The sequence below is a fragment of the Anomaloglossus baeobatrachus genome, chromosome 7 (genome assembly GCF_048569485.1).
Source record: "Anomaloglossus baeobatrachus isolate aAnoBae1 chromosome 7, aAnoBae1.hap1, whole genome shotgun sequence".
NCBI classification, from domain to species: domain Eukaryota; kingdom Metazoa; phylum Chordata; class Amphibia; order Anura; family Aromobatidae; genus Anomaloglossus; species Anomaloglossus baeobatrachus.
The window spans coordinates 279651974-279666419 of NC_134359.1; the positions used below are offsets into that span (position 1 = coordinate 279651974).

The window sequence follows — 14446 nt, forward strand, 5'->3', positions numbered from 1 at the left end:
CAGCCTCATAAGTACGGGAAAAAATGCCCCAAAAGTAGCCCCTTGAGCAATACTTTAAAAGCCAGAGTCATAAAGAAAAAAAAAATTCCAGCAACTTCATCCCAAAATATTTTCCTAAAACACGTAAATTTAATATATAATATAAAAAAACCTATACATGTTAAAAAAAGAACATGAACAGCCTACGCGTTTCGAACATAGGAGTTCTTAAACTTGGCCAATACTGTAAAAGCCAAAATGACCACTTTGCTCTATACTCATGATGATAAACTCTATTAGGCCTCGGTTCCACTTGCGTTTTGCACGGACGAGTAAAATCCGATAAAACATCGGACTGCACTCGCACCAGTGCAAAACTATGGGGCAATGTCCATCTGCGATTGATTTCTCCTGCCATATCGGAATGAGAAATGAATCGCAGAATGCTGTGTTTGGCAGCGATTCTCGGCTCATACTCCCCTATACAAGTGTATGGGAGCGTGTGAAACATAGCACTGTACTTGGATGTCATCCGACCGCAGTGCGATGTACACAGAGACAGGCCGGGGGGAGATGGGGAGAAAGTGTTCCCTCCCTCTTCTCCGCAGCTGTGATCCGATCGCAAGATCGCATCACAGTCACATGACCCTCGGCTGGCGCTCGCATCAGAGGGTTGTTAGCATATCGCTTCCGATGCTCTCGCATCGCAAGCTATGCGCAATTGGAACTGAGGCCTTAGGTTGAGTTCACATGTCCACTAATCATCCATTAGAACGGATCCTTCAGAGATCCATTGGCAAAATGATTTCTGTCTGGTTCAGTTTTTTTAACATTGGAGTCTATGGAGAACGGATCTGTTAAGAGATCGCTATTTATCTTCCATTTGAAACAGATATTGCAAGAAAAAAACGGATCCGTTACAAATGCAAAAAAACGGACAAATAAATAGCAAACCGTTAATGGATCCGTTCTCCATAGACTCCAATGTTAAAAAAAAAACGGATCCAGCAGACATTAGTTATTTAACAATGGACAAAAAAAAGTTGTGTTTACAGAACTTTTTTGCCAACGGATCTCTGCAGGATCCATTGTAATGGATGATTACTGGATATGTGAATTTAGCCTTAGTGAGTCTAAGGGCCCATATCTTCGGTCTCAGTGTGACCCTAAAAAAAATCAGATCGCACTAGGACTAATTTTTTTTTTGTGGCTGTGTACATCTTTTTTTTTTCTCAGGCCGAATGCGACCATGGAAAAAAATTGCAGCATGCACAAGTTGCATCCGGAAATCGGATAGCACTTGGCCATGCAAGTCAACAGTTGCGTGGAGAAAATCGAACTGCGCTCGGATAGTCTGATTATTGTGGACTGACAGAATGGAGAAGATGAAGAATTTCTTGCCCCTCATCTGATCCACATGTGAGAAAATTGGATCACACTCTGATCAGAGGCTTATCAGAGTGTGATCATCGTAATCGGACCGATACGATAAAATAAGGTAGTGTGACTCAAGCCCAAGCCTAAGGCTGAGGTTACTCTGCAACTTTTGCTGTGACACAGGCCGCCCGGACAAAGATCACTGTATGTGGCTGCTACATCGCAACGTAAGGCAAGTGGATGAGGTCGCATATTGCAACTGCGACAAGCAAGACACAAAAAAACAACTTGCTTATTGTGTCATGGATATCGCATGATGCTGCCATGTAGCAGTGGCGATCGAGCGATACGTCATTACTTTTTTCAATGGGAATAAAATGCATTGTAACAGGGTATAGTGCATGCACTTTTTTTGATTTGCCACATTGTAAAAAAAAATGGCTGAAATTTGGATTCCACACACTGATGAAAATCAGTCTCTTTCACATGTAGGGAAAAAACGGATGTAGGAGCGAGAACTAAACTATCTCTAACAGATGCCAATCTACAATGTATAGCATGACATCCAGGGATCCTACTTTTGTCTTCCCCTATAGTAAAAAAAAATGGGTTTCCCAGCTCTTGTGCCACCACAAATGTGTTAAGCAGCGTTTTTGGGATGTGTCAGTTTGCTAGGCTCATTGCACAGTGACGGCCATGCTTCCACGTCTTCATTCAGTCTGACGAGATCTGCAGACGCCATGTTTGGTGGAATGGGCTCATACGTCCTCCCCTGTGGATATTTCAGAAATGTCTAAGATGGGAAACTGTATGTCCCTGTAATATCTAATATACAGGGTGGGCCATAAGTATGGATATACCATGATAAAAAAAAATAAAGTTGAATTCAAAATGGCGGCTTTGCAGATGGCCGCCATGGGCGTAACCCGGCCTCAAATGTTTTGCCCCTCCCAAACCATCTCGATTGAGTTCAGGTCTGGTGACTGTGGATGCCAGGTCATGTAGCGTAGCACCCCATCACTCTCCTGCTTAGTCAAATATCCCTTACACAGCCTGGAGGTGTGTTTGGAGTCATTGTCCTGTTGAAAAATAAATGATGATCCAACTAAATGCAAACCGGATGGAATAGCACGCCGCTGCAAGATGCTGTGGTAGGCATGCTGGTTCAGTATGCCTTCAATTTTGAATAAATCCCCAACAGTGTCACCAGCAAAGCACCCTCACACCATCACACCTCCTCCTCCATGCTTCACGGTGGGAACCAGGCATGTAGAGTCCATCCGTTCACCTTTTCTGCGTCCCACAAAGACTCGGTGGTTGGATCCAAAGATCTCAAATTTGGACTCATCAGACCAAAGCACAGATTTCCACTCGTCCAATGTCCATTCCTTGTGTTCTTTAGCCCAAACAAGTCTCTTCTGCTTGTTGCCTGTCCTTAGCAGTGGTTTCCTAGCAGCTATTTTACCATGAAGGCCTGCTGCACAAAGTCTCCTCTTAACAGTTGTTCTAGAGATGTGTCTGCTGCTAGAACTCTGCGTGGCATTGACCTGGTCTCTAATCTGAGCTGCTGTTAACCTGCGATTTCTGAGGCTTGTGACTCGGATAAACTTATCCTCCACAGCAGAGGTGACTCTTGGTCTTCCTTTCCTGGGGCGGTCCTCATGTGAGCCAGTTTCTTTGTAGCGTTTGATAGTTTTTGCCACTGCACTTGGGGACACTTTCAAAGTTTTCCCAATTTTTCGGACTGACTGACCTTCATTTCTTAAAGTAATGATGGTCACTCGTTTTTCTCTACTTACCAGCTTTTTTTCTTGCAATAATACAAATTATAACAGTCTATTCAGTAGGACTATCAGCTGTGTATCCACCAGACTTCTGCACAACACAACTGATGGTCCCAACCCCATTTACAAGGTAAGAAATCCCACTTATTAAACTAGACAGGGCACACCTGTGAAGTGAAAACCATTTCCGGTGACTACCTCTTGAAGCTCATCAAGAGAATGCCAAGAGTGTGCAAAGCAGTAATCAAAGCAAAAGGTGGCTACTTTGAAGAACCCAGAATATAAGACATATTTTCAGTTTCACACTTTTTTGTTAAGTATTTCATTCCACATGTGTTAATTCATAGTTTTGATGCCTTCAATGTGAATCTACAATTTTCAGAGTCATGAAAATAAAGAAAACTCTTTGAATGAGGTGTGTCCAAACTTTTGGTCTGTACTGTGTATTTGGTGATTTTTTTTTTTTTATTTATTTTTTACTTTGCTGTGTTCACACTGAATATGGGTGAACATATTTAGCTATGCGCTTGTAAAGCCATAAGCCCACATTTATCTGAGGCCGAGTTTTTCGGTGTGGTGAACATATATATGTATACACAGTATATATATATATTTTTTACTATATATGCTTGTTTTTAGCATTATGGCCAATGGCGAACACTATACAGTGGTATAGATCGAAGGTATACAGCAGGGAATTCATTTTCCCTCATGGAAGTTTACCTTTGACATATACGGTGACATTATATAAATAAATTTAGCCATAGGCCTCATTTGTAAAAAATGTCTGACAGAAACTAATAGCCTTGTTGCTCCTAGCAACCAATCAGAGCTCAGCTTTCAAGGTCGTAACTGCTGAGTAAAAATGTAATCTGTTCTGTGATTGGTTACTGTGGGCAACAAGGTCCATTTTTCCTGTCACAGTTTGCATACATTAGACCTATTGTTATTAACTCGTAGCCATGTCTGCTAAATTGTGATAAACGTAGCTTCCTATTTAATAACTTCAGGACCTGGCATGCAGCTGCCCCAGTGCATTGTGGATGTTGTAGTTCCCTTTCCCTTTTTGTTTTTTTTTGGGAAGGGCTGGATTGTCAGGGAGATGTCATTGCAGGGACTGAGTATGCATGGGAAGGGGTTAAATGGCAGCGGCCTTTGATCCCCACATTTAATGTCTGCAAGAAGGGAGGGGGCTACAGACTGAAAGCCACCAACACTGAATGAAAGGAGACAACAAGGGGTGGAATTGGGTTACTCCCCCCATCACCCACCCCTATCACAGGGAAGCTCTATGCTCCTTCCCTTCTCCTCCGCCTTTCCACACCGTACACCTCTGTGGCACAAACATGTAGACAGACGGCCTCTGTCTCATCAGCACACTGCACCTCTGTCACAGACACCATGCCTGGCGGACCTATTCACGGTTTGAGTGTGCCATCCAGTCACTCCATGCCCCCTACACCATCTGCAGGTTCACACGTAACACAAGGCACCGTTGCCCTGGGGGGCACACACACACTGGTTGCCGCATTCACCGGACACATGTGCCACATGCCCATTGTGCCAGACATACACACTTAATGGACACCGTCTCACTCGACCTGTGCCCCTTTACCCATTAGTGAGTAACCTGGGCACACACGCGTGCCTGCTGTCCCCATCACCCCCTATAAAAACAGACACACTACCCCCTCCTCACACAGACACAGGGTCTGCTCCCTCCCATCCAGGATCCTGTTTAGAAAGTTATCCTGTCCCACATCAGGGGCGGGTGAAAGGAGGACAAGAGGCGAGAGACTGGGCACGTCACACAGCGCTCTGGACACTGTGCCCACCAGATGCCCAGGTTCCTCGCTCTCCTCAGGCTGTCTAGGATGGCACCAGAGTCACTTACTTTGTGACGTTAGGGTTAGATGCCCTCAGACATCCTCAGTGCCCATATACGTGCAAAGCTAGCACCGACATGGACCATGATACATGCATACACCATCCCATATTCCAAACTCCAGTCCTATATATCCCATTCCTATAAATTATGTGATATACCCAGAAAATACATCATTTGGGACGCACACGCAGAACCAGACCATGCGTGCCAATGACAAACGACGCATGCATTACACATAGCACCCGGGACACGTGTCGCTGCACATACATGTGCGTGATCTCCACTTCTAACTATGAGGGCTACATTTTTTTTTGCTCTGCTTTTCCTACAAGCCCAACGTGTTAGCTCCATCGCAGCCAGGGAGCACTTTGGCATCTGTCCTAACCAGCTGAATGCCAACTTGTGGGTTGACGCCCAGAGCACCTGTGAAAGGGAATGTGAAGCCGATCAGGTAAGAATGCCACTAAACCCGATTTATGCAATTGAATGCACTATATTCCGTAATGTGCAATGTATTTTTATTATATCAGATAAATATGTGCAGCACAGACTAAATATTGTATCCTCTATACCTGGTAACTTCTCAATGCGTTACATGTGGATTTACGTAAGACTGCTGATCAGTCAGATGAATATTCAGACCTCATAGAGATCAATTCCAAATTTAGTTCTGCAAGTTCTGGTGTAACATTGTCTATATGTGTTTAGACAATCTCCCTACTGAAATAAAAAAAATCTATCTATCATCTATCCAACCATTCATCCATCCCTTATCTAGCTATCTATTCTTTTATCACTTATCCATCCATTCATCCATCACTTATCTATCTATCTATCTATCTATCTATCTATCTATCATGTATCCTTCCATCACTTATCCATCCATTCATCCATCCCTCATCTATCATCTATCCTTCTATCACCTATCCATCCATTCATCCATCCCTTATCTATCATCCATCCTACCACCTATCCATCCATTCATCCCTTATCTATTACCTATCCATCCCTTATCTATCACCTATCCATCCATGTATCCATCCCTTATCTATCCTTCTATCACCTATCCATCCATTCATCCATCCCTTATCTATCTATCTATCTATCTATCTATCATCTATCCTTCTGTCATCTACCCATCCATTCCTTATCTATCATCTATCCTTCTATCACCTATCCAACCATTCACCCATCCCTTATCTAGCTATCTATTCTTTTATCACTTATCCATTCATTCATCCATCAATTATCTATCGATCTACCATCTATCCTTCCATCACTTATCCATCCATTCATCCATCCCTCATCTATCATCTATCCTTCTATCACCTATGCATCCATCCATACCTTATTTATCTATCCTTCTATCACCTATCCATCCATTCATCCATCCCTTATCTATCTATCTATCATCTATCCTTCTGTCACCTATCCATCTATTCCTTATCTATCATCTATCCTTCTATCACCTATCCATCCATCCCTTATCTATCTATCTGTCATTCTGTTATTGACCCAAACTAAATTTTGAACTTTAGAAAGTAAAAAAAGTCTATCTTCTATCAATCAGTGCGTCTATCAAATTATCTATTAATCAGTTTGTTCATCTCGTCAACAATTTTTTAAGTAAATATATTTCTAAAGCTGCTGTTGGCATGAATATCTCACCATCCAAAACCCATCCAATCCACACAGGCAAAAACATCAAATGATAGATGTTCATAAATTTAGTGATGTGTAATAATGAGAAATCACACAGGAGAAAAAGTATTGAAAACATGAAGAGAAATGCATAAATCCATGGAAAGTCATAACCCCAGCTGAAATCTATTAGTAAAAAATAATATCAGCTGGTTCAACTGACGACCTAGACAAAGGTGTCTCATTACCAAGATGCCACACAAGAAACATCTCAAGATGGGTAAAATCAGTGAGCTGTCTCAAGACCTTTGAAACCTTTTTGTTCAAAAACATACTAATGCCATTGATTACAGAAGAATTTCTAAATTACTGAAGGCTCCAGTGAGCACTGTTGGGGTGGGGTCATAATCTGGAAGTAAGAAGAACATTACTTTACAATAGGCCACGACCAGGTGTTGTCTGCAAGATTTCAGACAGAGGAGTGAAAAGAATTATCTGAAGAATAGTCCAAGTGCCAAGGACCACCTGTGAAGAGCTACAGAAAGACCTGGAATCAGCAGGTACACAGAAATGGTTTAAAAGAAAACAATAACTAATGCTCTCACCCTTCATGGCCTGTATGCACGCTCCTCTATGCACGCTCAGCAACATTTTAGACAAGCCTGTGAAATACTGGGAGAATATAGCCTGGTCAGATGAGACCAAAATTGAACTCTTTGGATGCCATAATACACATCATGTTTGGAGGCCAAAAGGCAAATCACCCCAAAAACACCAACAACAGTGAAGTTTGGAGGTGGGAACATCATGGTGTGGGGCTGTTTTTCAGCATACGGCACTGGTAAGCTTCATATAATTAAAGGAAGGATGAAGGGAAAAATGTACAAATACATTCTTGATAAATATCTGCTGCCATCTACCAGGATGATGAAGATGAAACAAGGGAGGACATTTCAGCAAGAAAATGATCCCAATCACACAGCCAAGAAAACTCAATTAATTTCAGAGAAAGAAAATGAAGCTGCTACAATGGCAGAGCCGATCACCGGAGCTGAATCCAATAGAAAATTTAAAAAAGGAACTAAAGCTCAGAGCTCATAGAAGGGGACAACAGGACCTTCAGGATCTGAAGAGTGTTTGTGTGGAAGAATGGGCCAAAATCACACCTGAGCAATGCAGGCGAATAGTGTCTCCATACCGGGAGGCGTCTTGAATCTTCATCACCAACAAATGCTATTGGACAAAGTATTAAATACATTTCAGTAACAGTAATCGTGTTCAATACTTTTTCAAGTGTAGTTTCTCATTATTACACATCACTAAATTTATGGACATTGACCTCTAGAAATGTCTTCTTTCCCTAAGAAGGACTATGAGTTGAGTAAGGTGTCAGGGGAAGAATGAGGAGAGCGATGGGTTATGGCTCCTTCCCTATAATTATATCTCTCCGCGTTTCTTTTCAGGATTGTGAAACCTTTGAGAAATGCTGCACCAACGTCTGTGGACAGCAGAGCTGTGTTGCCGCCCGCTACCCCGATTCTGGCCTGCCGGCTCCCGGTTCCGTCCATCCTGCCACCTGTGCAGGTTTCGTCTGTTCTCAGCAGGGTTCTGTCTGTGAGATGTGGGAAGGACGTCCAGTCTGCCGCTGTCGGGAGCGATGTGGGAAGCAGCCAGGGTTCACCTGTGCCTCGGATGGTCTGACTTATTATAATCGCTGCTACATGGATGCGGAGGCCTGTGCCAGGGGTATCACGTTGGTTGAAGTGCCATGCAAGTTTGTGTCTTCTTGGCCACTCACTACTACACCTCCTTCTGAAACTACCCTCCAGCCAACACAACCATCAACACCTCTGGAAGTACCGGTGCCACCAGCCTTGTATCACTCTCCGGCACCACAATCGGTGACTGTAGGCGGTACTGTAGGGCTACAATGTGAGTCTAGTGGACGCCCACGACCAGAGATCCTTTGGGAGAAGTTGGGTGAAGGCCCTGCTGCACCACTCATGCGCCCAGACCAGATGTATGGCAACCTTGTCGTGACGAACTCTGGCCAACTTGTCATCTACAACACCCGCCCAGACGATGCCGGAGTGTATGTTTGCATGGCACGAAACTCTGCAGGACTTCTCCGAGCTCAGTTCCCGCTCTCTGTTGTAAAGAAGGGGGGGACTAATAACCGCCACACAGTTCACCCATCCGAATGCCTTAAGCCCCCAGATCATAGAGATTGCCAAGAACTTCGGGTCCTTCGCTGGTTCTATGATTCCCAAACTGGTGACTGCCAGACCTTCTATAACAAAGGGTGCCCAGGTGGTACCAACGTCTTTCAAACTTACGAAGAGTGCCGCTTGTCCTGCCAGCCTCGGCCACCAGACCTTTGTACATTACCGCCTGTAAGAGGACCATGCAAGGCCCTGCAGTGGAGGTGGGCTTACAGTCCTCTCATGCGTCAGTGCTTTTCCTTTATTTATGGTGGGTGTAATGGCAACCAGAACAATTTTGAGAGCAGGCAAGCGTGTGACGATCGTTGCCCTCTGCCACGTACTAAGCAATGCCAGGGATGCCATCTACGAGGACGACTTGTGCCCAGCTTGTGTCGTAGTGACTTTGTGATTGTGGGAAGGCTCGAGGAATCTGGGGAGGAAAGAGTGCTGCGGGTGGTCCTCGTAGAAGTCCTAAAGGATGAATACATGGGTCTGCGACTTTTCCATACCAAGTACTTGGAAGTGACGGTGGGCGACAGTGGAGGAGGGGGGTGCGTGTGCAGCGGTCTTGCGGTTTCAGGAGAAAATCACCTCTTGATCATGGGTGAAGTACAAGATGGCATGGCTTTATTAGGACCCTCAAGCTACGTCCGGCCTGCTAATGAGAAACGGCTGAGGAAGGTCAGAGACATGCTGGAAAAGGGAACATGTCAGATGCTGAACCGATTTCAGGACTGAAAAGACCTGTTAGAAATAAGGTCAAATTATCCAAATGCTGGAGATCAATGAATGACCTACCACGCTTTAGATACCGCCTCATAATAACATGAATTAAAAAAAGTGTAAGTAAAAATAAAATGCGCTGGTAGTGAAATGCAAAAATTGAGGCCTTAAAGGGTTATTCCCATCTTCATAGACTGTTCTTCTACTTTTGCTATTTGCTGCTTAATAAAATCTGCATCCTTCATTGAGATAGTAACATTTTTCTGTTGTTTACAGCTCATTGCCTAGGAGACCGACCATCGCTGCTGCCTAGCTTGTAAGCGGTGTACTGAAACTGCTGGTGTACTGAAACTGACCAGGATGAGAAGGTAAAGGCAATCTCTTTTGATCCTGGCCAGCTTCAAAGCAGTGCTTACAAGCTCAATAGATAAGAGCTTGTAAGCACTGTGTATATTGTGCTATCTAGCTGTGGTGGTCAGTTTCCAAAGAATAGCTAAAGGCCCTGTCACACACAGAGATAAATCTGCGGCAGATCTGTGGTTGCAGTGAAATTGTGGACAATCAGTGCCAGGTTTGTGGCTGTGTACAAATGGAACAATATGTTCATGATTTCACTGCAACCACAGATCTGCCAAGGGTTTATCTCTGTGTGTGACAGGGCCTTAAGAGCTTATAAGCACTGTATATACTGTGCTATCTAGCTGTGGTGGTCGGTTTCCAAAGAATAGATAAGAGCTTGTAAGCACTGTGTATACTGTGCTGTCTAGCCATGGTGGTCGGTCTTTGAAGAATAGATAAGAGCTTGTAAGCACTGTGTATACTGTGCTGTCTAGCCGTGGTGGTCGGTCTTTGAAGAATAGATAAGAGCTTGTAAGCACTGTGTATACTGTGCTGTCTAGCCGTGGTGGTCGGTCTTTGAAGAATAGATAAGAGCTTGTAAGCACTGTGTATACTGTGCTGTCTAGCCATGGTGGTCGGTCTTTGAAGAATAGATAAGAGCTTGTAAGCACTGTGTATACTGTGCTGTCTAGCAATGGTGGTCGGTCTTTGAAGAATAGATAAGAGCTTGTAAGCACTGTGTATACTGTGCTGTCTAGCCGTGGTGGTCGGTCTTTGAAGAATAGATAAGAGCTTGTAAGCACTGTGTATACTGTGCTGTCTAGCCATGGGGTCGGTCTTTGAAGAATAGATAAGAGCTTGTAAGCACTGTGTATACTGTGCTGTCTAGCAATGGTGGTCGGTCTTTGAAGAATAGATAAGAGCTTGTAAGTACTGTGTATACTGTGCTGTCTAGAGGTAGTGGCCGGTTTCCGAAGAATAGTTAAGAGCTTGTAAGCACTGCGTATACTGTGCTGTCTAGCCGTGGTGGTCGGTCTTAGCCATGGTGGTCGGTCTTTGAAGAATAGATAAGAGCTTGTAAGCACTGTGTATACTGTGCTGTCTAGCAGTAGTGGCCGGTTTCCGAAGAATAGTTAAAGGCCCTGTCACACACAGAGAAAAATCTGCGGCAGATCTGTGGTTGCAGTGAAATTGTGGACAATCAGTGCCAGGTTTGTGGCTGTGTACAAATGGAACAATATGTTCATGATTTCACTGCAACCACAGATCTGCCAAGGGTTTATCTTTGTGTGTGACAGGGCCTTAAGAGCTTATAAGCACTGTATATACTGTGCTATCTAGCTGTGGTGGTTGGTTTCCAAAGAATAGATAAGAGCTTGTAAGCACTGTGTATACTGTGCTGTCTAGCCGTGGTGGTCGGTCTTTGAAGAATAGATAAGAGCTTGTAAGCACTGTGTATACTGTGCTGTCTAGCTATGGTGGTCGGTCTTTGAAGAATAGATAAGAGCTTGTAAGCACTGTGTATACTGTGCTGTCTAGCAATGGTGGTCGGTCTTTGAAGAATAGATAAGAGATTGTAAGCACTGTGTATACTGTGCTGTCTAGCCATGGTGGTCGGTCTTTGAAGAATAGATAAGAGCTTGTAAGCACTGTGTATACTGTGCTGTCTAGCAATGGTGGTCGGTCTTTGAAGAATAGATAAGATCTTGTAAGTACTGTGTATACTGTGCTGTCTAACAGAAGTGGCCGGTTTCCGAAGAATAGTTAAGAGCTTGTAAGCACTGCGTATACTGTGCTGTCTAGCCGTGGTGGTCGGTCTTTGAAGAATAGATAAGAGCTTGTAAGCACTGTATATACTGTGCTGTCTAGCCATGGTGGTCGGTCTTTGAAGAATAGATAAGAGCTTGTAAGCACTGTGTATACTGTGCTGTCTAGCCGTGGTGGTCGGTCTTTGAAGAATAGATAAGAGCTTGTAAGCACTGTGTATACTGTGCTGTCTAGCCATGGTGGTCGGTCTTTGAAGAATAGATAAGAGCTTGTAAGCACTGTGTATATTGTGCTGTTTAGCAATGGTGGTCGGTCTTTGAAGAATAGATAAGAGCTTGTAAGTACTGTGTATACTGTGCTGTCTAGCCGTGGTGGTCGGTCTTTGAAGAATAGATAAGAGCTTGTAAGCACTGTATATACTGTGCTGTCTAGCCATGGTGGTCGGTCTTTGAAGAATAGATAAGAGCTTGTAAGCACTGTGTATACTGTACTGTCTAGCCATGGTGGTCGGTCTTTGAAGAATAGATAAGAGCTTGTAAGTACTGTGTATACTGTGCTGTCTAGCGGTAGTGGCCGGTTTCCGAAGAATAGTTAAGAGCTTGTAAGCACTGTGTATACTGTGTTGTCTAGCAGTGGTGGTTGGTTTCCGAGGCAACAAGTCTTAAACAAAAGTGCTAATATCTCAATTACAGCTGAAAATGTTAATAAACAATAAATTGCAAAAGGGCTTGTTTGTACAAGCACTATCCGACCATACTAATTTATGAAGATGGGCATCACCCTTTGAAGGGTCAGTGCACTTTGTAAAATCCCTTTTAGTTAAAGGGGTCCATTAACAACAATAGGACCGCAGGATATCCTGCTAATGGAATCCTCAGAAATCAGACGTAATCAGGTGTATTATATAATTTCTCTGCAGCGCCCCCACAGGGGGAATGAAGCATTACACAGATGGAACATAATGAGTCCACCACTCCATTCATTCTGAATTCCTTAATCCGGTAACTCCTTTTATAATAAGGGCAGACTGAAGTTACTTTTTACCATTGTGATATGTGTTAAGCAATTTACCGGTGTTCAAAATGTAGAAACGATCATTGTAAGTGATTTTTATATGACATTTCGTTTTCTTTATATACAGTATATAAAACGCCAATTGTGCTACAGCTTTTCACTATACTATATCCATTAAATATCTTGTGAATTTTTTTTTTCTTAATTTGATGGATAATTATATATACACATTATTATTATTTTTTAATTTTGGATTGGTAAAAATAAATTAAAATCACAATTTACTCCACTTTCTTATAGTCCAGCTGCTAGGCCATTCTGAAAAGTGAGTAAATGTATAAGAAAGAAGAGTTGAGCAAAAAATGATTCTCAAGTCCCTGATGTCACAAGAGATGCCTCGGATGCCAACATGTAAGTGCCGGACAAAGAAGGGTACTCCATCCTTGTCCGACTGCTGCGGGGTACCAATGTGGATGCAACACTAGGGTCCTGTGAATGTTATGCTCAATTCTAATCTGCAGGGTCCTTATTGAGTCAAAAATCTAATATATAAAGCTGAGTGTATGTGTGTGTGTGTTTTTGTGTATGTATGTGTGTGTGTGTTTGTGTATGTATGTATGTATGTCCCCTAAAGGAATCCGCACCATCGCATTTACAATCGCAAAATTTTGCACAGACGCCTCATGTGACTCAGGGAACGTCATGGACTATATTTTGAGGGAAAAAAATGTAACCCCACGCTTTAGAGTTACTCTCCAAAAACCTGCTTACATTAAAGTCAATGGAGCTGGGAGCTACAGGTCATTAATAGGAGCGGAGATTGGTTGCTATAGGCAACGAAGGACATTCTTAGTATAAGAAGCTTATGTGTGAGGTAATATAACATGACATCAGTCGAGATGGATAGAGAGACAGACAGAGACAGAAAGAGAAAGACAGACAGAGAGACAGAGAGAAATAGAGACAGACAGAAACAGAGAGATAGAGAGAGACGTAGCCTCATGTGACTCAGGGAACGTCATGGACTATATTTTGAGGGAAAAAAATGTAACCCCACGCTTTAGAGTTACTCTCCAAAAACCTGCTTACATTAAAGTCAATGGAGCTGGGAGCTACAGGTCATTAATAGGAGCGGAGATTGGTTGCTATAGGCAACGAAGGACATTCTTAGTATAAGAAGCTTATGTGTGAGGTAATATGACATGACATCAGTCGAGACGGATAGAGAGACAGACAGAGACAGAAAGAGAAAGACAGACAGAGAGACAGAGAGAAATAGAGACAGACAGAGAGACAGAAACAGAAAGATAGAGACAGACAAACAGAGAGATAGAGAGAGACGTAGCCTCATGTGACTCAGGGTCATTAATAGGAGCGGAGATTGGTTGCTATAGGGAACGAAGGACATTCTTAGTATAAGAAGCTTATGTGTGAGGTAATATGACATCAGTCGAGATGGATAGAGAGACAGACAGAGAAAGACAGACAGAGAGAGACAGAGAGAAATAGAGACAGACAGAGATAGCCAGAAACAGAGAGACAGAAACAGAGAGATAGAGACAGACAGAAACAGAGAGAGAGAGAGACGTAGCCTCATGTGACTCAGGGAACGTCATGGGCTATATTTTGAGGGAAAAAATTTAACCCCACGCTTTAGAGTTACTCTCCAAAAACCTGCTTACATTAAAGTCAATGGAGCTGGGAGCTACAGGTCATTAATAGGAGCGGAG

General features: G+C 43.2%; 1 protein-coding gene across 1 annotated transcript; it reads left to right on the top strand.

Annotated features, from left to right (window-relative positions):
- Positions 1-4232: 4232 nt before the first annotated feature.
- Positions 4233-12937, top strand: WFIKKN1 (WAP, follistatin/kazal, immunoglobulin, kunitz and netrin domain containing 1). Its single transcript, XM_075318234.1, has 2 exons — positions 4233-5479; positions 8133-12937. Exons 1-2 carry the CDS (start codon positions 5321-5323, stop codon positions 9609-9611), a joined length of 1638 nt encoding a protein of 545 aa, XP_075174349.1. The 5' UTR covers positions 4233-5320; the 3' UTR covers positions 9612-12937.
- The last annotated feature ends 1509 nt before the right edge of the window (positions 12938-14446 follow it).

What these genes read in the sequence shown, in the direction of transcription:
- WFIKKN1 (XM_075318234.1), top strand. Translation starts at nt 5,321, where the DNA reads ATGAGGGCTACATTTTTTTTTGCTCTGCTTTTCCTACAAGCCCAACGT. An exon ending in GGGAATGTGAAGCCGATCAG is followed by an intron (nt 5,480 to 8,132) that starts GTAAGAATGCCA and finishes GTTTCTTTTCAG; the next exon opens with GATTGTGAAACCTTTGAGAA.